The sequence below is a fragment of the Ceratotherium simum genome, chromosome 6 (assembly GCF_057802395.1).
Source record: "Ceratotherium simum simum isolate JZ-2026a chromosome 6, ASM5780239v1, whole genome shotgun sequence".
NCBI lineage: Eukaryota > Metazoa > Chordata > Mammalia > Perissodactyla > Rhinocerotidae > Ceratotherium > Ceratotherium simum.
Genome location: NC_141905.1, coordinates 7,767,549 through 7,788,426, shown reverse-complemented (window position 1 = coordinate 7,788,426; position 20,878 = coordinate 7,767,549). Strand labels below are relative to the sequence as shown.

At 47.4% G+C, this 20,878-nt stretch overlaps 1 protein-coding gene across 1 annotated transcript in view; it reads right to left on the bottom strand.

The window, feature by feature from the left end:
• WDFY4 (WDFY family member 4) overlaps positions 1 to 20,878 on the bottom strand; it is a 276,540-nt gene that overhangs the window by 186,267 nt on the left and 69,395 nt on the right. Inside the window, exons 14-23 of the mRNA XM_004432449.3 lie at positions 20,497 to 20,591; positions 19,317 to 19,554; positions 18,829 to 18,905; positions 17,540 to 17,761; positions 16,679 to 16,857; positions 10,089 to 10,320; positions 8,834 to 8,979; positions 7,456 to 7,567; positions 6,557 to 6,747; positions 358 to 510 (exon numbers count right to left, since the gene is read on the bottom strand). Coding sequence (XP_004432506.2) covers positions 358 to 510; positions 6,557 to 6,747; positions 7,456 to 7,567; positions 8,834 to 8,979; positions 10,089 to 10,320; positions 16,679 to 16,857; positions 17,540 to 17,761; positions 18,829 to 18,905; positions 19,317 to 19,554; positions 20,497 to 20,591 — 1,645 coding nt within the window. The remainder of the gene's footprint in view (positions 1 to 357; positions 511 to 6,556; positions 6,748 to 7,455; positions 7,568 to 8,833; positions 8,980 to 10,088; positions 10,321 to 16,678; positions 16,858 to 17,539; positions 17,762 to 18,828; positions 18,906 to 19,316; positions 19,555 to 20,496; positions 20,592 to 20,878) is intronic.

Sequence of the window (20,878 nt, the reverse complement as noted above, 5' to 3'; positions counted from 1 at the left end):
TTGTAAAGAGCAAAGGAATGTATATATATATGGTACTCCCCAGCTTGGAAATCGTTTCTGGTCTGACCCCCACACCAGCTTGTGAGGGAGACACGATGGTCTCCATTTCACACATGAGAAGACTGAAACTCAGAGAAGTCAAGAGACTTGCCCGAGGCCACACAGCGCATAGGTGGTAGGATTTAGTTATAACCCAAGGCCTCTAGGCTCCAAAGCCTTTGTCGTTTTCCCTCTCACTACCGTCATGACCATGGAGGAAGCTGGCCTGCTGGGTTAGAGGAAGTTCCGGCCTTTCTTTATCATCACACACACACACACACACACGCCTGTAGGGCTAATGACCAGTCTCCAGTTCACCTCAAAGTTGCAGAGGATGTGCTGGAAGATGCCAACGTTGGTGATGGCAGATGACCCGAAGCCCAGTTCTGCAGTGCCAGCAATGGAGAGGATCAGCTGAAAAATGCGATGGTTCAGGAGACAAGTCTTTTTCCTCAGCAGAAACGCCATTATCTGGAAAGGTTAAAACACAAGGCAATTTACTCATGAATACAGCGTGAGGACTCTTTCTCCTTCACCTGATTGTTCCTACCACACCTTGGTCAGCCCAGCCTGAAACCCTCTGCTCTCTGGTGCCACCTCCTTCGTTCCCGTTCTCAGAAGAAAAACATACACCAACTTCTGTGGCTGCTCCCCCAGTAGCGTTCACCTTTCTGTACTCGTGTGATTTGACTTCTCACTGGAGACCCCCTGCTCCTTCCTGAATCTTCTGTGTTTCCGGAAAGCCACTCTTTCCTGGTTGCCTCCTACATTTCTGAACGCTCTTTCTCATTTTCCTTTACCAGATTCTACATTCATAACCATCCCATAAAGGTTGCTGTATCACCAGGAAGCCAGCACCTACTCATGAACTCAGTTACATCGAGCATCACTTCAGGCTGCAGCCACTGACGGCCATCCTACTGTGGAAGGCCATGGGAAACTAGCAAACATGCAGGCATCCATACCAGGATGGAGGCACTGGGATCCCAGTGGCCCACACCTATCTCAGAGGCTAAGAAGATGGATCTCACCTAGGCGTATGTCTCTGTTGACCTCAGTCACACAAGAGTCAGGCTGCCCAGCCATCCATGAACATCTGGGTTCTTATCCACTCATCTGAATTCTCACCTCAGCTCATCCACAGCTTGATTCCCTGTGCCTGGATCTGACACAGTCCACCCCTTCTCCCTGTCCCCCTAGACACCCTCTGTCAATGTGCCATTGGGAAGTCTTGCTTGTTGTTTTGGACTGAACGTTTGTGTCCTCCCAAAATTGGTTGAAACTCTATCCCCCAGTATCATGGTATTTGGAGGTTGGTCCTTTGGGATATAATTAGGGTTAGATGAGGTCATGAGGGTGGAGCTCTCATAAATGGGATTAGTGCCCGTATAAGAGTCACAAGAGAGCTTGCTTTCTCTCTCTGCTCTTTGCCATGTGAGGATACAATGAGAAGTTGGCCATCTACATACAATCCAGAAGAGGGCCCTCACCCAACCAGGCACCCTGATCTTGGACTTACCAGCCTCCAGAACTGTGAGAAAATAAATTTCTGTTGTTTATAAGCCACCCAGTCTATGGTATTCTGTTATAGCAGCCCAAACTGGCTAAGACAATTGTGGTCAGTAAATACACAATATCTTTTCAGACTGTTCCAGTCACTTCTTTGACATATCTGAAATCTGACCACTCCCCCCATGTCCACCAGGATAGAATTAGGATGGCTGAACGTTGCTTGAGAAAAATCGCACACTCAGGCTGACTGGCTTCATTTTACATTAATAGTGTCAAATGTCAAATTAGTACTCATTTGACCTGGTAGTCCAATTCTGTTTTTCTAGTAAACTGCTTTTCTTCATCCTAAGGATGAGAATTGCATCTCTTCTCCCCTCTCCCCCAACCTTCCTTCCCCTCCACCACCGACCTCGTACTCTGTTGAGAAGATAGACTCCATTAGACGTGAGCACTCTCGTCTTCCCACCTCCAAATCCACAAATACAAAGGTATTGCATTCCTTCCTGTCACAAGCAGGGTCTCCATCCACCTGGAACCCACGTCTCGCCTTCTCAAGGACACTGCTCCTCAGGATAGCTCTTCTCTTCTAGCTCCATCCATCGCTCTCTCTTCTGTCATCTCCTTCCACTGACAAATATGCTGTACTATTTCTCATCTTAAAAATAACCCTCCCTTGAGCCCTGATACCTCTAGTTTGGACCCCATTTCTCTACTCATCTTCAGAGGCAAACTCCTAGAAAGCACCTTAGGCATACTCTGGCTCCATCCTCTCCTCACGTTCTCTCTTCAGCCCCCTTCAGCTGGCTGCTGCCTCCACCTGTCCGCCTGCCTTGGGAAGGGCACCAATGACTTCCAGGTGCCAAATCCAACAGGGACATCTCTGTCATTAGTTGGCTTCACTATTTATCAGCATTTAGCATTGTTAGACCACATCCACTTTCTTGAAACCCTGTCTTCTTTCAGTTTCTTTGACAAAATTTTCTTCAGTTTCTCTCTTCTTTCTTCTCAATCTCCTTTGTTGGGTTTTAATCATATTTCCTACCTCTGTGTGGTTAGCTCCTCATTGCTTCCTCCTCAGTCCTCTTCTCTTCTCTCCCTAATCCTTCTCTTTGCCTATTTCAACAGTTTCCTTGGATCAAATGTCATCATGGTGAAACTGACAACTCTCACATTTATACTTCCAGCCCCTTTAAGCCACAGAACCATCTATCCCACTTGACAGTTACCTTTGATGTCTCACAGACATTTCAGACTTGCATGTCCCAAATGTCTTCCCACCTTCCTGTCTGAAGCACTCGGCACACAGCACTGGCTGCTTTCCGGTGCTATCTGCCCAGGCTGCTCACAGAGATCTCGAGGATCCCCAGGTCAGAAATGTAGCCTCACAGCATATTGAAGTCTATCTCAGTCCCCGGCTCAAATTGCACCCCTCCGACCCATCTTCCACACTGGTGTCAAAGGTCATTCTAAAACATCAATCATTCCATTTCCCTGTTCCAAGTCTTCTTGTGATTGCTCATCTCCTCTGAGATAAAGTCCAGAGCTAGTCTTTCTCTCCTTCTCCATCCAGGCTTGCTGTGCCTCTGACCCACAATTGCCCTTTCCTCCCAGCCATGTGGAGAAACCCATGCTGGATCCCTCAAGTTAGTCTGTAACATTATCCTCCTTCTTTACTATGCTATGAAAATCCATCTTATAAAACTTGGCTGGATGTTGCCTAGTTTGAGAAGAGGATGATAAATACTTTTTTGCCAGCAAACTGGCAAAGTAGAAGTCTAAAAAATGGTAAAAAATGATTAGATCCACTCCTGAGCAAGCCATTTCATTGAAGACCTTGTTTTCTCTCACTGATTCATTCCACAAATCCTTACCAAGCACCTCCTGTCTGCCACGTGCTCTTAGGGTGCAGCCGTGAACGAGCAGCCCTGGTCCTGCCCTCACGGAGCATGTGCCCAGACGGTGAAGCAGATCACAAACATGGAAACAAGTAAACACACGTCACGCCGATTGGGCCTTCAGGTTGTGAAGAAACAGAAAGCAAGAAAAAGTGTCTAGAAAGGGATAAGGTAGGACAAGGGTTCTATTTTATAGAGTTGCCAGGGAAGGAAAAAATAATAATAATAATCTTGTTTCTTGACTCAGATCTGCCATTTCTCACCTCCCCTACCACTGCTCAGTCTTTCCATCTGATTTTCCTTAAAGACATAAATATTTGAAATGTTTCTTTTTGTAAGCTATAAGAAGAATTTAAAAATCTCCTTCTTCTGCCTTCATGTGTACAGATACAATAAATCTCTGAATCTGATGGGTTTTTTACTCAAACAAAGTATTTGGAAGTCTTTGCCTCATGACAATAATATTTTTCCATCCACCCCACTAGACAGTGCTGAAAACTGAATGTTTGCGTCCTCTAAATTCATCTCTTGAAACCTAATCCCCAGTGTGACGATATTAGGAGGTGGGCCTTTGGGAGGTGATTAGGTTATGAGGACGGAGCCCTTGTGAGTGGGATCAGTGCCCTTATAAAAGAGACCTCAGAGAGCTCCCTTGCCTCTTCTACCTTGTGAGGACACAGTGAAAAGATGGCCATCTACGAACCAGGAAGCAGGCTCTCACCAGACATCGAATGTGCCAGCCTCTTGATCTTGGACTTCCCCGCCTCCCAGTCTATGGTTTATAAGCCACATATATTTTTAGTATAACAGCCCAAACAGTCTGAAGCAGACAGTAAGTTCCATGGAGGGAGACATTAAACCCATTTTGTTCATCCATTTCCCTCGTGCCTAACACAGTGCCTGGCTATTAGGAGGTGCTCAGTCAATATGAGTCGAGTAAATAGATTCATGGCCCACTCCTTGCTTCTACCATCGCTTCCTGAAAAACGCAGCCAACCCAGTCTTCTGGGCCTCCTCCGATCACCTTTCTTCTCAATGAAGCTCTCTTTGACGCCCCTACCAACATGTAATACTGGCCGCCTTTGCAGCTCTGTGGCACGTTTATCGCTCTCAAGGCACAGCGTCCATGAAATGAGCACTCATTGAGAACTCACGATGTACCAGGCCCCACACATGGCAGTGAGGAGACAGTGGTGACCCCAGAGGGTCCCAGCCTTCTAAGGAGCTCAGAGTTTCTGGGAAGATGGCTGGGCAACCACCAAGTCACACACAGAGTGTGGTGGTTCTGGAAGAGATGCTCAGACACTTACTGCGTTTGATTTATACTAAAATTATTTTGGTATTTGTCTTATTTTATCCTTCTGGATACACCCATGAGAGCAGGAACCGCTTTGTACCTTTTTGGAAATGCTCAAAATAACTATGAAAATCTCTCACCGTAGCAGATATCTATGTGCTGAATGAGAACAAATCCCACTACTACTGCCTTTAATAATATAATCAAAGAAAACATTTATATACCAAGAGCCCCCATTCTTGAGTTTTAATATAAACCCAGATACATCCATTCACTTATTACCAAAATATTTACTGAATGACTGTTTGGTCTCAGTAATACACTGGCAAAGAACAAGAAAAGCCCAGGCCTTAGACAACTGCAGTCTGGTGGAGATGAGCAGAGTAGTCATGACAGCACCGTGTGAGAGCGCTTAGCACCGGGCATGTGCACAGTGCTATGGCAGCCAGGAGATGGTCGCACACCCAGCTCAGGGGTCGGGGAGATATCCCTCTTGCTATCTGAGCTGGACCTGGGAAGAGAAGAAGGAGTGTACCCAGGAGGAGAGGGAGATAGTACTCCGAGCCGAGGGCACAGGAACACAAAGTCACACGATGTGTTTAGCAACCTGGCCACGCAGGATTTGGGGAGGTGGGAGCGTAGGGTGTGAACCATTGGCTGGGCGGGAGGTGGGACTGGAAGAACAGGTTGGGGGCCAGTCTGAAAGGCCTTTGGAAACCAGTCTAAGGACTTAGGGATATTGTATCAGTGAGTGACTAGACGCCTTTGAAGAGCTTATGTAGGGGAGAGGTATCATGGGGTCTGTAACGCAGAACTGCGGCTGCCATCAATGGGCTGGGAGACAGAGGCAGGAGGAAGGGGCTACTGTCCAGCTGTGGCACCAGTCCAGGTGGGAGGGAGGGGCCTGAAGTGACACCATACAGTTTTCTTCTTCTCAGACCCGACTCGGGCCAAAGAGACAGAGAGGCTCTCTCCCTGCACCAGGAGGAGACAACCACATGTCCTAGTCTACCCTTCAACCCTAGCCCTCCCCCTCGTGGTTCCTTCATTGGCTGCCTCCCAGCCAGGCGGGACATTACCCCAGGGCAGTGACTTTATGAATACTAAGCAGCAATGACAATCACGGTGAGCACGCACACTGCAGCTACTCTGAGCGGGCACACTTCTGAGCACTCAGCATGTGTTAACTCACTCAACCTTCACAACCCCACATGATAGGTGCTGTTATTATTCCCATTTCACACACAGTAGAGCTGAGGCACAGAAAGATTAAGAGCTAAAGATAGCTAACATCTATAGAGCACATATTCTGGACCAGACATAATTCTGAGCCCTTCACTTGTATTAAATCGTCTAGTCCTCACTGGAACCTCATGATTCGGGAGACATGATGGTCCATATCATACAGGTGGGGAAACTGAGACAGAGAGGGTGAGTAACTCATCCAAGGTTAAACAGCAAGTTCAAGGAAGAGGTAGGATTCAAACCCAGCAGTCTGTGGCCTGGGCTCTTAGCCATCACGCTAGATGCAAAGTGGAGGGTCACAAATGATTCTTGAATTCTTCACTGAAAGGTGCTGGTAGCCACAGGCAGGTGAGCACACCATCCTGATGAGAGCCCCTCTCTGGCTGGCTGGCTGTCACCTGGCCCTCTGCTGTGGTGATGCTGGGCTTGGGGCCTGGGGGCTTTCAGCTTCCTTTCTCTAGAAGTCATGCTGAAGGGAATGTCCACTGGGGCTAACAGAGCTCTTCCCTGCTCCTCGGGGAAAATAGCCCCTTGGGGAGTCCCAGGCTCACGCGAGAGGTGGGATTACCTGGTACCCACAGATGTGCTGCATCAGGCGGTCACACATGACATTGCTGGTCAGGACCAAGTGCAGGACTTTCACAGCCGCGTACATGGTGTGGTCATCCGTTGCTAAGGAAATGAGACCCAGGAGGATGGCGGGCCCACCAATGAAGTCCAGGCTGCTGGCAGCAGGGCTGGAGTGGAACACCCTTACCCCTGTGTGGGACGAAAGGACAGGCCGTCAGCACGTCACAGCTTCACTGCAGTGGAAAGTCGCCAGCAGCATGCAAGGGCTAATGAGCTGCCAGTGCCACTGTCCACTCACAGCAGAGGGGCCTGTGCACGTGGGACAGGCTGCGAGCAAGGGCAGGGGGCTTTGAAGGTCTTAGGTCACGGAGAGTCCTGTGCTGAATGCTGTCTGGGTCACCAGACAGCTGAAACACTCTGTCTCAGCCCAGAGTGCCAGATGAGCCGGTTGCCCTCTGAGCCTCAGTGTGCTGGCAGCTCTGACAACCTCCGGCTCATGTCTGCTCTCTAGATCCTGAACCAAAGTGCTGCTCAGCTCTTGCCCGATTGCGAGGCCACCCACCGTTGCTGGCTGTTGTTTTCACCCAAACAACCACAGCCATTGCCCCCGCTCAAAGGCCCCACTGTGCTCACTAGACAGCCTCCGTTGTGCACAGATGCCAGCCTGGTGGCAGCTGAGTTCACTCCGAATCGTCAGAGGCAGCAAGGTGAACCGACCCGTATGCAGCGTGGGAGGCCAACTCTCTGGCAGGATTAACTCCCAGCTCTTGACCTCCCCTTCCTGGCTCCCCAACACGCTCTGTCCTGCCTGCCGCTCCAGAATCCCAGGCTGCACAAGCGATGACAGCCACCAGCCCTTCCTCCCAAAGAGCAGTAAAAGTTCACGGTCTGACATACCTAACGGGCCCACAGCCACAGCTCCAATGGTTCGAAGAGAACCCGAGAGGTGGCCGGCACAATTTCTCAGCAAGAACACGGGCGTGGTATTGTCACGGGATGAAACGTTCATCTAGAGAAATTGGCAGCAATTAGTCCTGAGAAACTTTCCTGGAAAAGAAGAGGTCTTGTCCACGAGCTTCTGGAGGCCAGGCACCCCGAGGCCTGGCCCCGTGCTGGCTCTCAGTGAATGAATAATAACTGAACCAACGTCAAGGGGACCGAAGCTAAAATTCAGGTTCCCATGTCCTGCCTCCCAGGCTGTGGCTTAATCACAAGGCAGCAGCTTCAGTTATGCAGTTGTGCCCCACGTGCTCACAGTAACAGCTAATGAGGGGGAGAAAGACCAGATGACTTGGAGGTGAAACAGTGCTGTGAAGGCAGGGCTGCCTCCCTCCCAGTCTAGAGGTGCCCAGCCTCTGCAAGCCCAGCCTCGCTGGTTTCAAGGGGCCAGGAAGTTGGGGATCCTGGCCTCCTCTGCTGGTAAGGCACAGCTTCGATTCTCAGCAGGACCTAATCCCTGATCCCTCCTCCTCAGTAAAGGGAAGTGGCCCTCCATCTGTGAGGGTGGAGAGAATGTCAACAAATCAGCCCAATTTCGGCTCTTTAAGAAGGAATTAGGAAATGGCAAATCTAATGGCATCTTCATCTACAAGTGTGTCTGCTTGCTGTTTTGCAAATTTGCTGTTTAAAATAAACACAGCAGGGGCCGGCCCGGTGGCGCAGCAGCTGAGTGCGTGCACTATGCTGCGGCGGCCCGGGGTTCGCGGGTTCAGATCCTGGGCGCGCACCGACGCACCGCTTGTCAAGCCATGCTGTGGTGGCATCCCATATAAAGTAGAGGAAGATGGGCACAGATGTTAGCCCAGGGCCAATCTTCCTCAGCAAAAAGAGGAGGATTGGCATTGGATGTTAGCTCAGGGCTGATCTTCCTCACCAAAATAAATAAATAAATAAACAAACAAACAAACAAACACAGCAAGTCAAAGAGCATTTTGCAATGTTCGGGGGTCAGTAGCTCGCAGAAAATGGAAGCTCATTGGGGTTCTCAGTGTCACAAAGGTTTTCTAAATATTCCTTTTGTTCTTGCTCTATGGTGAAGAATGAAGAGCACCCACTTTCTTCTCTGAGCAATTACAAATAAAAGGTTTGGTCTTGGGGGAATCTAATGGGTGGGGAGGCACAGAGTATTTTAACCAGGGAAGTGGGAAGCACTCTCGTGCATATCCATCTACACCGTGCGAACATAATTAGTGTCCATTTACTCATTGAAAGCTGAAGGGAGCCGTGAGATCGTGATTCCAAAGGGGCAGCAGGTGAAGCCGGAAGGCACACGCACCTCTTTGGCAATCAGGCGGCTGTCGACCTCGTTGTAGTCGTTCCTGATGTCTGCAACGGTGGTGGTGGAGGAGCTGGCCATGTGGAGGCCGCAGGAAAGACTCTCCTCGGCAACCAGGGGCGTGGCTTCCACACCAGGGTCCTCTCCTAAAACAGCACATCTTCAATCATTTTTACTGTTACTTTACAGAGAAGGAAATTAATCCTCAGAGAAGTAAATATCTACTGCTGCGTGCAAAGTGATCAGTGAGAGAATGTTCCTATGTTGTTACAGGTTGTTACCTTGTGTGTTTATATGTTGTACGTTTCAATGTCACATGTTTTGCCCCTACCTGTGCTTCTCTGACACTTACAGAAAACCGTGGAGGAATGTCACAAGATTAACTCTACTATAAAATAGAGGCTCTCCAGCTGTGAATTACTAAAGCTTGAGACATCTGTTAAGGATGAAACCTTGCTCTCCAAAACCAAAATGCTAAGTGATAAGAAAGCTGACTTATAAAAAAAGAAATAGGCTGAGCTGAAAGCCCTAAGATTTTCAACAAGCTGTTTGTCCATGGTGAACATCCCACTTGGAATTAGCACTCTGCTCCCTGAGTCAGGGAGAGCCACATGTGCCACTGGAGAAGCATGGATGAATCGAGTCAGCAAAACATCAGCTGACTTCATTACATTGCTCTGGCCAGTGCCATTTGCCAGAGGAAATGAAATTCAAAGAAGATGTGAGGCCTGGAGAGAGAAACACTCAATAGCGCTCAATCGCCCTTCACCATGCACAAGGCTTCCATACATAGATTCATTTATCATCCTTCGCAGATGGGAGCAGACCCCTTGACGTGACAGAGCACAGAGAGCAATGCTCCCTGCTTGAACAGCCGACAATCAATAACGAAAATGTGGATGTTTTGTCTGCCTGTTTAATAATTGAAGACAACAGTATACTTTAGTTAAAAAGCTTCTTCATTAAAAGGAATGTAACTTATTTATCTCATTCTCTTCTCTCTTTCTTTGATGATGGTACTACCCACCCCCTTGCCTCCATTATGTGCTTTAGAGTTGAAATCTACGGGATATTGTCATTTCCTTTTCTGCGACATTTTCTGTTAGGTTGTAAATATATAATGATCCAATTACAGAAGTCTTCCCTAATGACTGACCTGTGTTGAGTTTATTCTTTATAAATACACTATAAATAACTGAATGTCTATTTAAAAAATAATATCAGCAAGATCATTATAAATCAAAACACTCCATACCTTGGGCATGCACCGCTTGGAAGTTACCACAGTATCTTGGGCCAAGTTTGTCAATAACTTCCAGAGTTTCCATTGAAATGGTTTCTTCGAAGAGATATGCAGGGCCAAGACGCCATATTAATGATGACTTTTGTTTCCAAATTCGAGGGGTAGCAATATATCCATAAACATCCACAAATGAAGATGGATCCATTGAAAGGAAAGGTCCCGGTAAGGCCTGAATGTACAACATCTGTTAAAATGAAAAGAATGGGGAGGAGAAAGGGAGCTGTTTAACCTCAGAATTAATCAAATAAGTACATATGGATATAAACTGATGTACCTTATTCTTCTCTCAAAGTAAAAACTTATTTTATCTAAAAACATTAAAAAGATAACTCTCAAAGCTGAGAAGTATGCTGCAAAACAGTTTATGAAATGCTGATGGGAGTAAAAAACTGACACTGTGCCTTTGGAAACATTTTTAATAAGAAATATTAAAAGCCACTAAAATGATCATCTTTTTTGTCCCAGTCATTCCACTAAGAATCTAAATGTCCAGTATTGGCACATTAATTAATTTTTATGTGCTAAAAATGAAGTACAGATTGGAAAGGAAGAAATAAAATTGTCTCTATTTGCAGATGACACGTCCATATAGAAAATTCTAATGAATCTAAAAAAAAACAAGCAAACAAACTCCTAGAACTAACAAGCAAGTTTAGCAAGGTCACAAGAGATGTGATCAACACACAAAAATCAATTTCATTCTGTAGACTAAAAATGAACATGCAGAAACTAAAATGAAAAACAATACCATTTACAATTGCTCAAAAGAAAATGAAATACCTAGTAAACATGTATAGAATCTGTATACTGAAGATTCCAAAAGGATGATGAAAGAAATTAAAGAAAACCTATATAAATGGAGAGACATACAATGTTCCTGGACAGGAAGATTCAACATAGTAAAGATGTCATTTCTCCCCAAAATGATCTATAGGTTTAACGCAATTCCTGTCAAAATCTCAGACGGCTGTTTGTAGACACAGATAAGCTAATTCTAAAATTCATACGGGAAGACACAGGCCCTAGAATGGTTTAAACAAATAGTTTAACAAATAGCTTAATTCTTCTTTTTCAAAAAATAGAGGCACAACTCTATCCAATATTAAGGCTTATTACATGGCTACAATAATTAACATAGTGTGATATTGGTAGAGGTATAGTCATATGGAGCAATGAAACAGAATATAGAATCTGGAAATAAACCTATACAAATATGCCCAACTGATTTTTGACAAAGATTCAAAAGCGATTCAATCGAGGAAGGACAGCCTCTTCAACAAATGGCGCTGGAGCAAATGGACATCCACAGACAAAGAAACGGATGTCAACCTAAACCTCAGGCCTTATACAAAAATTAACTCCTAATTGATCACAAACTCAATTGTAAAGTGTAAAACTAGAAAACTTTTAGAAAAAAAACATAGGAAAAAATATTCTCGATCTAGAGGTAGGCAAAGAGTTCTTAGACTTGATGCCAAACACATGAGCCATAAGAGGATAATTTGATGAATTATATATCATCAAAATAAAAACTTGTGCTTTGCAAAATCCCATGTGAAAGAGGATGAAAAACAAGCTACAGATTAGGAGAAATTATTTGAAAATCACATATCAGAGAAAGAACTAGTATCTAGAATATATAGAAATAAACTCTTAAAACTCAACAGTAAAAAACAAACAATCCAATTAGAAAATGGGCAAAAGACATGAACAGACATCACTGAAGAAGATATTCAGGTGGCAAATAAGCATATGAGAAGATGTTCAATCTCATTAGCCACTGAGGAAACGCAAATTAAAAACACAATGAGACATCACCACACACCTGTCAGAAAGGCTAACATGACAAACAGGGACAACACTAAACGCAGAGAAACTTGATCACTCATCCATTGCTGGTGGGAATGTAAAGTGGTACAGTCATGCTGGAAAATAGTTTGGCAGTTTCTTATAAAACTAAACACGCAATTACCATACGACCCAGCAACTGGACTCTTAGGCATTTATCCCAGAGAAATGAAAACCTGAGTTCACACGAAAACCTGTACACAAATGTTCCTAGCAGCTTTATTTGTAACAGCCAAAAACTGGAAACAACCCCGATGTCCTTCAGTGGATGAATGTTGTACATCTGTATCATGGAATACCACTCAGCAACAAAAAGGAATGAACTACTGACACACGCAACAACTTGGATGAATTTCCAGAGAATTATGCTGAATGAAAAACCCAATCTAAAAGATTATATACTGTGTGATTCCATATATATAACATCCTTGAAATGACAAAATTTTAGATTACTGGTTGCTAAGCTTAGGGACAGGGATGGGGGAGGGCGTATGGGTGGGAGGTGGCTGTAGTTATAACTTTTATAAAAGGGCAACATGAGGGACCCCTGCTGCAACAGAAATGTTCTGTATCTCGGCCATAGTGGTAGATGCAGGAACCTACACAGGTGATAAAACTGTATGGAACTAAATATACACAAACAAGGACAAGTAAAACTGGGAAAATCTGAATAAATTAGCAGAGTGTATCGATGTCAACCTTTTTTTTTTCTTTCTTGCTGAGGAAGATTAGCCCTGAGCTAACATCTGTGCCAATCTTCCTCTACTTTATATGCGGGTCGCTACCACAGCATGGCTGATGAGTGGTGTAGGTCTGTGCTCGGGATCCAAAACCCACGAACCCGGGCCACTGAAGTGAAATGTGAGGAACTTCACCACCACGCTACGGGGATGGCTGGCCCTTCAGTGTCAACAGTTTTTTTTTTTTTTTTTTTGGTGAGGAGATCAGCCCTATGCTAACATCTGCCAATCCTCCTCTTTTTTTGCTGAGGAAGACTGGCCCTGGGCTAACATCTGTGCCCATCTTCCTCCATTTTATATGGGATGCCGCCACAGCACGGCTTGCCAAGCAGTGCGTCAGTGCGCGCCTGGGATCTGAACCGGCAAACCCCAGGCCACCACAGCAGAGCGCGCACACTTAACCACTTGCACCACTGGGCTGGCCCCTCAATGTCAACATTTTTTTTTTTTTTTGTGAGGAAGATCAGCCCTGAGCTAATATCCGTGCTAATCCTCCTCTTTTTGCTGAGGAAGACCGGCTCTGAGCTAACATCTATTGACAATCCCCCTCCTTTTTTTTTTTCCCCAAAGCCCCAGTAGATAGTTGTATGTCATAGTTGCACATCCTTCTAGGTGCTGTACGTGGGACGCGGCCTCAGCATGGCCGGAGAAGCGGTGCGTCGGTGCGCGCCCGGGATCCAGACCCTGGCTGCCAGTAGCGGAGAGCACGCACTTAACCCCTAAGCCACGGGGCCAGCCCACCATGTCAGCATTTTGATTGTGATATTGTTTTACAGTTTTGCAAGATTTACCGTTGGGGGAACACAGTAAAAGGTACACAAGATTTCTCTCTATTATTTCTTACAATTGCCTTTTAGCTTATAATTATCTCAATAAAAGTTTCAATACTAAAATAAAAGTTAATAGATTAATCACAAATTTAAAAATAACAATTTCAAAGCCATGTGGATAAAAATTTTTTAAATAATAGTATGTTAAGTTAACTAAGTAGTATACAAAATTTTCTCTACAATGAAGTCACAAATACTTTTTTTAAAGGGAAAAAACTGAAAGAAACTACAAACTATGGTAAAGTAGAAGGAATATAGGCAATCTTCTTTTTTCTATTTTTCAGTTATTTCAAACTGTGTTTGTATTATTTTTATGACTATAAAATCACTAATATACGAATATGTAAATAAATATATATTTTTTAAAGGAGAGCTTATATATTCAGAAATATTCTTTTTCTCACTACCAATTAAATGAGACTTTCAAATAAAAGCAAACCAAGTTTTCAGCACCAGGCCTGCCTGGCACGAGGTCCTCTGTGCTCTCTCTTCCCTCTCCATCCTGCGGGCAGACACTTCCGCTCTCTCACGCACAGTGAAGCTCTGCCCCACCCCCCTGATCCAGCTTTCCCTTTCTTCCCAAATTCCTACTTCGTGGACTCACGGCACCATTCAGAAGGATTGATAAACATAAGATGTCTCAGATTGCTCCCTATCAACCTTGCTCAATTCAGGCTGTTATAATACTCCCCACCTTTCTAAATTTAATTTATCTTCCCTTGGAAATAAAAGCAAAGGCTCTAACATTTGAGAACAGCTATTTAGTGGGGTCATCTCCAACCGAAGCTCTCCCATCTTGTTCTTGCCCAGCAGTCATTTGCATCTGAACACAGGCTTTGTTTGTTACAGTCAAATTTCACTTGCTGACGCTGACCTGACTTGTTGAGATCCTCTTGGAAAGTCAACTCATCAGATGCCATTCTCCATGGCATCACACTTCTCCCAACCTCTCTGCTCACTGACTCTGGTTTAGCTGGTCTCATAGGGTCAGAGTTCATCCATGTACCAATTCACTAACCAACACTATCAGCCAGTCCATGTTACTTCTTGTGGCTGTGAATTCAATGCAATTTGTCAAGTGTTTACTGCATGACACCATGTGCCAGCCCCCGTACAAGGTGTGAGCAAGGTTAAAATATGAACTGGACATGCAGCGTAGCCCCAAGGCGCAGGAGCTGTTTCACAGAATACCAGCCTATTCTGTGAAGGAAGACAGAAGCAAGCCCGCTCTGCAATCACGCCTGAACAGACAAAATAAAGACACTGCGACCACGAAAGTGACCACGCTTCCCATCCCGGCTAACGTGAGTGACTGCTTCCTCTCCAGTGATGGGTCTAGTCTTGCTCCATTCCTCTACTGCCTGGAGGAAAGTTCTGAACATACACAGACACCAAACTGCCTCTTTCTAACAGCACCCAGTTCAAAACAGACTGACCTCCACTTCTTGGAACTCTCCCCAAAATCACCCAAAATAAGCCCAAATCCTATATAAGCCTCTCCTAACTCCTTCTTATCCCATGGGGTAAGGAGTCTCTTGCTGCAACAGGCTGAGTAAATCTAACTTTTAATTTATATTATATGCACACTCCTGGAGGTATTTGGCTGGTGGGCATGGACAATTCCTAGCACCCAAAACAGTACCTAACATCTTAGGTGCTCAATAAATATTCAATGAGGGAAGGAAGAAAGGAAGGGAGAGAGGGAGAGGGGAAGGGAAGGAAGGAGGGAAGCAGGAAGGAAGAGAGGGAGGAAGGGGGCAAAGGAAGGAAGAAAGGAAGGGAGGGAGGGAGGGAGGAAGAGAGGAAGGAAGAGAGGAAGGAAAGAGGGAAGAAGGGGAAAAAGAAAGACCAGCATTGTTAATGATTGAAGAAAAAGTTAACTTTCTGTTTTGGAGGATCTGTTTTTCTTATGCTCCTGCTGAACCTTTCTGGTTACCACTGCTTTTTTTTGGTAAGATTACTTTACCAGAAGATAGCACCAAATTCATCTACAGAATTTCAGTTGTTGTAACCTAATGACTCTCAATCTGAGGCCATTTTGCTCCCAAGGAGACATTTGGAAATGTCTGGAGACATTTTTGGTGGCCACAGCTGGAGAGGGGGATGCTACGGCATCTAGGGCAGACACAAGACACAGATGCTGCTAAATGTCCTAACATGCATAGAACAGGCCCCCAGAACAAAGAATTACCCAGCCCCAAACATCAAACTATGGAAATACGGGGTTCTCAAAACCCTAGTAATCTAAGGTTCTTCATTCTGGCTTCAGAAAACTGAAAACATTACCAAATTACCTCTACCACAGAGATTCTGCCGTAATCGATCTGGGGTGCAGCCTGTGCGAGAGAACTTTAAAAAGACTTTCCAGGTGATTCTAGAATGCAGCCTAGGCTGAGATGCTGTCTCTGGAAATGGGGTGGAAATCCAGCCGCACCTGCTGTCTGTGTCTTCTGAGTCCTTCCCTCTCTGGCTTCTTCAGGGACCTCTGACAGAGGTCGCTGGAGCACGCCTGCCAGGTCCCACCTCCCAGCCTCCTCTCCCTCATACCTCAGGACCTCTGGTGTCTCTAAATGGCAGTGGTGAGATGCTTCCTCCAGCTATGTGTTCATATTCCATTACCTTCTCTAAGCAGGGGACCATCCGTCCCTCATCATTCTTGCTCTAAATCTGGCAAGATGTGTTGGTGTCTTTGCAAGCCCTAGTGCCTTGCTCCTAAGTGTAGTGTGCACATCAGCTGCATTAGACTCACCAGGAGCGTGTTGGAAAAGTAGGACCTTAGGCCTCGCTCAGACCTGGGGAATCCGTGTCTTAAAATGTGAGAACACTTGCTTTGGTCACTCTGGAGATTTGTATTTTCTTATGACTGTTCTTACAGCCAAAACTGTCATGACTAGCCTTATTTCCATGTTTTACCTTCTGCCTTGGTTGTGTAACTGTCATTCCATTTTCTAAAGATGCCCTTTTTGCCTCAACTCAGCTAAGTGTTCTGGACAGTAAGAAAGGTTTCACTGGATACCAACCCCTCCACCAAAGGAAAACAAAGAACTGAATGGAGGCCACTCCAGGGTGGTGCGACCGGGAGGCATGGCCGTGGGGCGAGCTCAGTTCAGGGGAGCCAGCTCACCTTGGCTGAGCCAATGACCTGTCCGTCCAGATAGGTGGAAACGGTGCAATTCCTTTTCATTTCCTTGGTGACAACCACAGCCAGGTGATGCCACTGACCGCAAGCCAGCAGCTGGCCACATCTGACCCGAAGCTGGCGTCCTGCAGAAGGCTCAGAGTCGTCCTCAGGTTCCATGACATCTGGAAGAGAACATGAACACCAGACCTCGCACACGATGTCATGCTGCAGCAGCCCAGGAGACCTGGGCCTCGCGCCCAAGGAGCCGTGGCCTGGCCCCTCCTTGCAGAATAATGACAACAGCGGCGATCATTCCTTCAGCTCTTGCTTTGTGCTAGATACTGTTTTAAGGACTGTTACAAATATTAACTCATTTCATTTTCATGATAACCTGTGAGGCAGGTGCCATCATGATTCCCACTTACCATCTTGAGGCACAGGGAGGTTAGGTAACTTGCCCAAAGTCATGCAGCCAGGATTCGAACCCAGGAGTCAGGCCCCAGGGTCCACCCCACACTAGACCACCTCCACAAGGATGTGCATTTGCCAACGAAGTCCTGAGAGGGCGGGGGAATAGGTGGCTGTTCTGTGATGCCAAGCCATCCTCTGGGCCTTCCCAGTGTTTCGCTGTGAACGTGACAGTCTCAGTGCACACAAGAAGGACAGGCATGGCTGGGATACACTGGGCTTTGCCATCTCGGGCCAATTCAGGCCATCTCAGGCTGGAGAGCTTAGAGAGCCAGGACTGGCGACCGGCACTACTGTAGGAGGGTTGGGCTCCCAGGCTCTTGTGCCAAGAGCTGCTGACTTAGCCCCATTTCCCCCAAGTGTGGGCAAAACCAGCTTTGGCTCCCAACACCTTACCCAGGGGTTGAAACTCTTTCTCTTCTGTAGACACAACCAAGGAGAGGTCGTCCGGGCAGAGGCTGATGGAGAAGCAGACAAAGGGCTGCTCGGTCCTGGCCAGATGGCGCACCAGGGTTAGGAAGCGCAGTGGGTGGCCCTCGATGACCGTGCCGTGCCTGCCGATCAGGAACCAGCAGGAGAAGGTCAGGCCTCCGGGTGGAGGGAAGGACCTGGCAGCACCTGGGTCAGAACATAAGGATGCCCTTAGGCTGTGTCCGGCTATGGAAGCTTGTCTACACTCACCAAGGCTCTGATTCAGCCCAGGGGTGGCCCTACTGTGTGCCAGCACTGTGCCTCGCCTGACTCATGCCCATTTGACGTGGACCCCGCGGGGCAGGGCTCTTGTCTCCTTATTCATACTCTCAGGAATAAGTCGTATTCCCGCCAGGCCTTGAGCCTAGACCCTCACAGCCTCTCTCCAATTCTGTCTCACCTATTATTCAACCCCTCCTTGCAAGGGAGCGGAGAGGGACACACAGACCTGAGATCTGTCACCATTTGGCCCATTGGTCAGCTGACCTAAAGTTGTACAGTGTGCCATGCAGGGCAGAGGACATCAGCCTGGCTCGGTGGGATTTTGCAAGACGAATGTTCCCCTCTAGGGAAACCCAGGCCCTCCCACCCAGTAACAAAGTTGGTGATACAGGCGGAGCCTGCTGCCCTCACTGAACCAGCAGAATCAGACGTGGTGACCCGTGCTGATGGGCTGTGAATGCGGTAGCTCCTCAGGACCCACCGTCCCATAGAAACCCAGACCCTGGTCCTCCTAACAGACGATGCCTGGTTCTCAGTGGAATGCAGCTCTGTACAAAGCAGGCCAAGGCCCAGGTCAATCCTCCATGAGCCAAGAACAGGCTTATTCCTGGATGGCTGTCAAAATAGAACTCATATTCCTCTCGAGAGAGCTGTAAGGTGTGGTGAGGTGTCCAAAGGCACCAAAACCATAAAAATGAATCACACCCAGGTTCAGCCAGCAAGTCATTTATGCAGCCCATCAGTGCTCACTGAGCCCCACTACATGCAGAGCTGTGGGCTGGGCTCCTGGGAGCACAATGAAGAGGACGCCACTGCACTAATTGAGGCATGACAACCCAGAAGGATGACTCCTGCACAGAACACAGGACCCGCAGGAAGACTCACACATTCTTGGAATGCCAAGCGGAAATCTGATATCAAAGCTTCCTAAGGACTTATTCTTGGGGCCAGGTGAAGAGAGCTCGGTGAGCTAACCCCTGGGGAACACCTACCTGTCCCAATCCCTCCGGAGACCGAGTACTCGGTGCTGGTTCCCATCACCGTAGACAGGGTCGGAATAAACAAACAGCTGGAAACAGGAAAGTGTCTCAGATCATTGAACCACAAGCCAATCTGTGGCCATGACATCTCCCGTCTGTCCCTCTGCAGAGGCCTCACTCCTTCTTAGAAATGAGACCCTGAGGACAGAAGGCTGCTGATGCCTGTACCACGGCCCTAAGAGAAGGAGTCCATGCTGGATGCTGGAGGGGAGGGCATTCCAGAATGCAGACACACCAGGGGAAGGAGAGGGTCCTGGCCCTGCACGGCTGGGGACACTGCCCCTGCGAAGCCACTGAGTAGACGGGGTGTCCATGACCAAGAAGTAGTCCACTGCTGAGTGGTGAGAGCTGATGGGAACTACAACTTCGTGATCAATATAATTCATCCAAGACACTGGGAAATTAACCAAGTATTTCAAATATACAAAAGCTTGCCATACCCATAACCTTCCGCGGACATGTCAAATTCCACAAACGATGGAGCCAGGACCGCCCTCTGTGGCTGCAGGCTGCGTGGGGAGGTCATGGAGATGAGGCTCAATGTTGTCTGAAGGGCGGTGGTGGAGCCCTGGGGTGGCCCTGAGGGCCTGGGAGCCTGTGTGCCTGCTGGGCATGGGCCGGCATCCGGGATGGCCCCCACAGGACCCTCAGCAGTCGCTGGTGCCGCTGCCTGTGACCCTAAGGTAGCAAGCAAGAGAAGGGATGTGACTTTACTCAAAGCATCTCCACTGCTCTGACAACAGCACTGACGTTTCTGCCACCACCCCACAGGGCGGGTCTGCAGAGTCACCAGGCAGTTCCTAACAGCCTAGAGGGTGGCAATCCTGGGCCCTCCCACCTGGTTTCTCCTACCTGGGCCCTCTGCTGACTTTGATAACACCGAACTGCAGCAACAATCTGCTCCTCCTAGAAACTTCTCCCTTAACTCCATCATGCCCCCTCCTTTCCAATACACCATTTTCTGTCGCTGTCATTGGCTTGCCGCATTGCCAGTCACTCACTGGGGCTCGTTGACCTCCACTCTTTCTTCCACAACAGCCTGACTCCTTGAAAGCTCTCATCCGTCTCCCGCCTCTGGCTGCCAGCCCAGCTCGACTCTCACTCCTTTCTTTCCAGTTGGCCCTTCTTACCTGAATGTCCTGCGTGAGCATACGTTCATCATGTCCACAGCTTTCTTTTCTCCTATCTGGTTCCCTGGACCAGCATCCTTCCAGGTACCAGACCTGATACGAGGGCATCCACCCAATGCTTTGGCCTCCTGACCCCCTAACCCACCCCTGAGCTGTGAGCTGTGCACAAAGCCGTCACTGGGCACCTCTGTCTAGGAGCAGCACTGGGTACTCCAGCTCTGTCATGACCCTATCACTGTTTCCATGATATGAGCACAAAGGGGTCAAGTACACGCTCACCATCATGTATTTTATATGGGGGTACGGGTCTTCCTTCTCCTTCCAGATCTGATCTTTCTCCAGGGACCACCTCTGCTTTTCCTCATTTGCTCCATTGAGCAGCAGGCAAAATCAGGTTTTAAATCTGTCCTGTCATAAACATCACCTTACAAGGAATGCATATTCTCTTTTAACTCCCCTTAACCTGCCCCTTTTCTTTCCCCTTCCTCACCTGAGCATCCGGAGTCCCCTCCTTGCCCACGAGATGAATCGAGGATTTTCTTTGCAGCTGTTGGAGGTGGGGGGATTCCAAGACCCAGAAACTGTCTGAATATCATAACACACAAGAGAACCAAATGAAGACAGTTTCCAGGCAGAAGCTTTCTCCAGCTTCATCCAAGCACTTTCCTAGAGCCCAGTGCTCCCTGATCCCATCCCCTCCCCCTGCCCCCCAGGCTTTCCTCTCTCTGCCTAGAAACACGGCCCTCAAGCAGTGCAGAAACAGGGCATCCCTGTCCTGGTAACCAGACCAGAGAGCTGGTGAGTTGAGGTGCTTTTGACTTAACCAGTGACCAGTTGCAAGCCTCAAACTGGACCTTGCAAGGAAAAGGAAT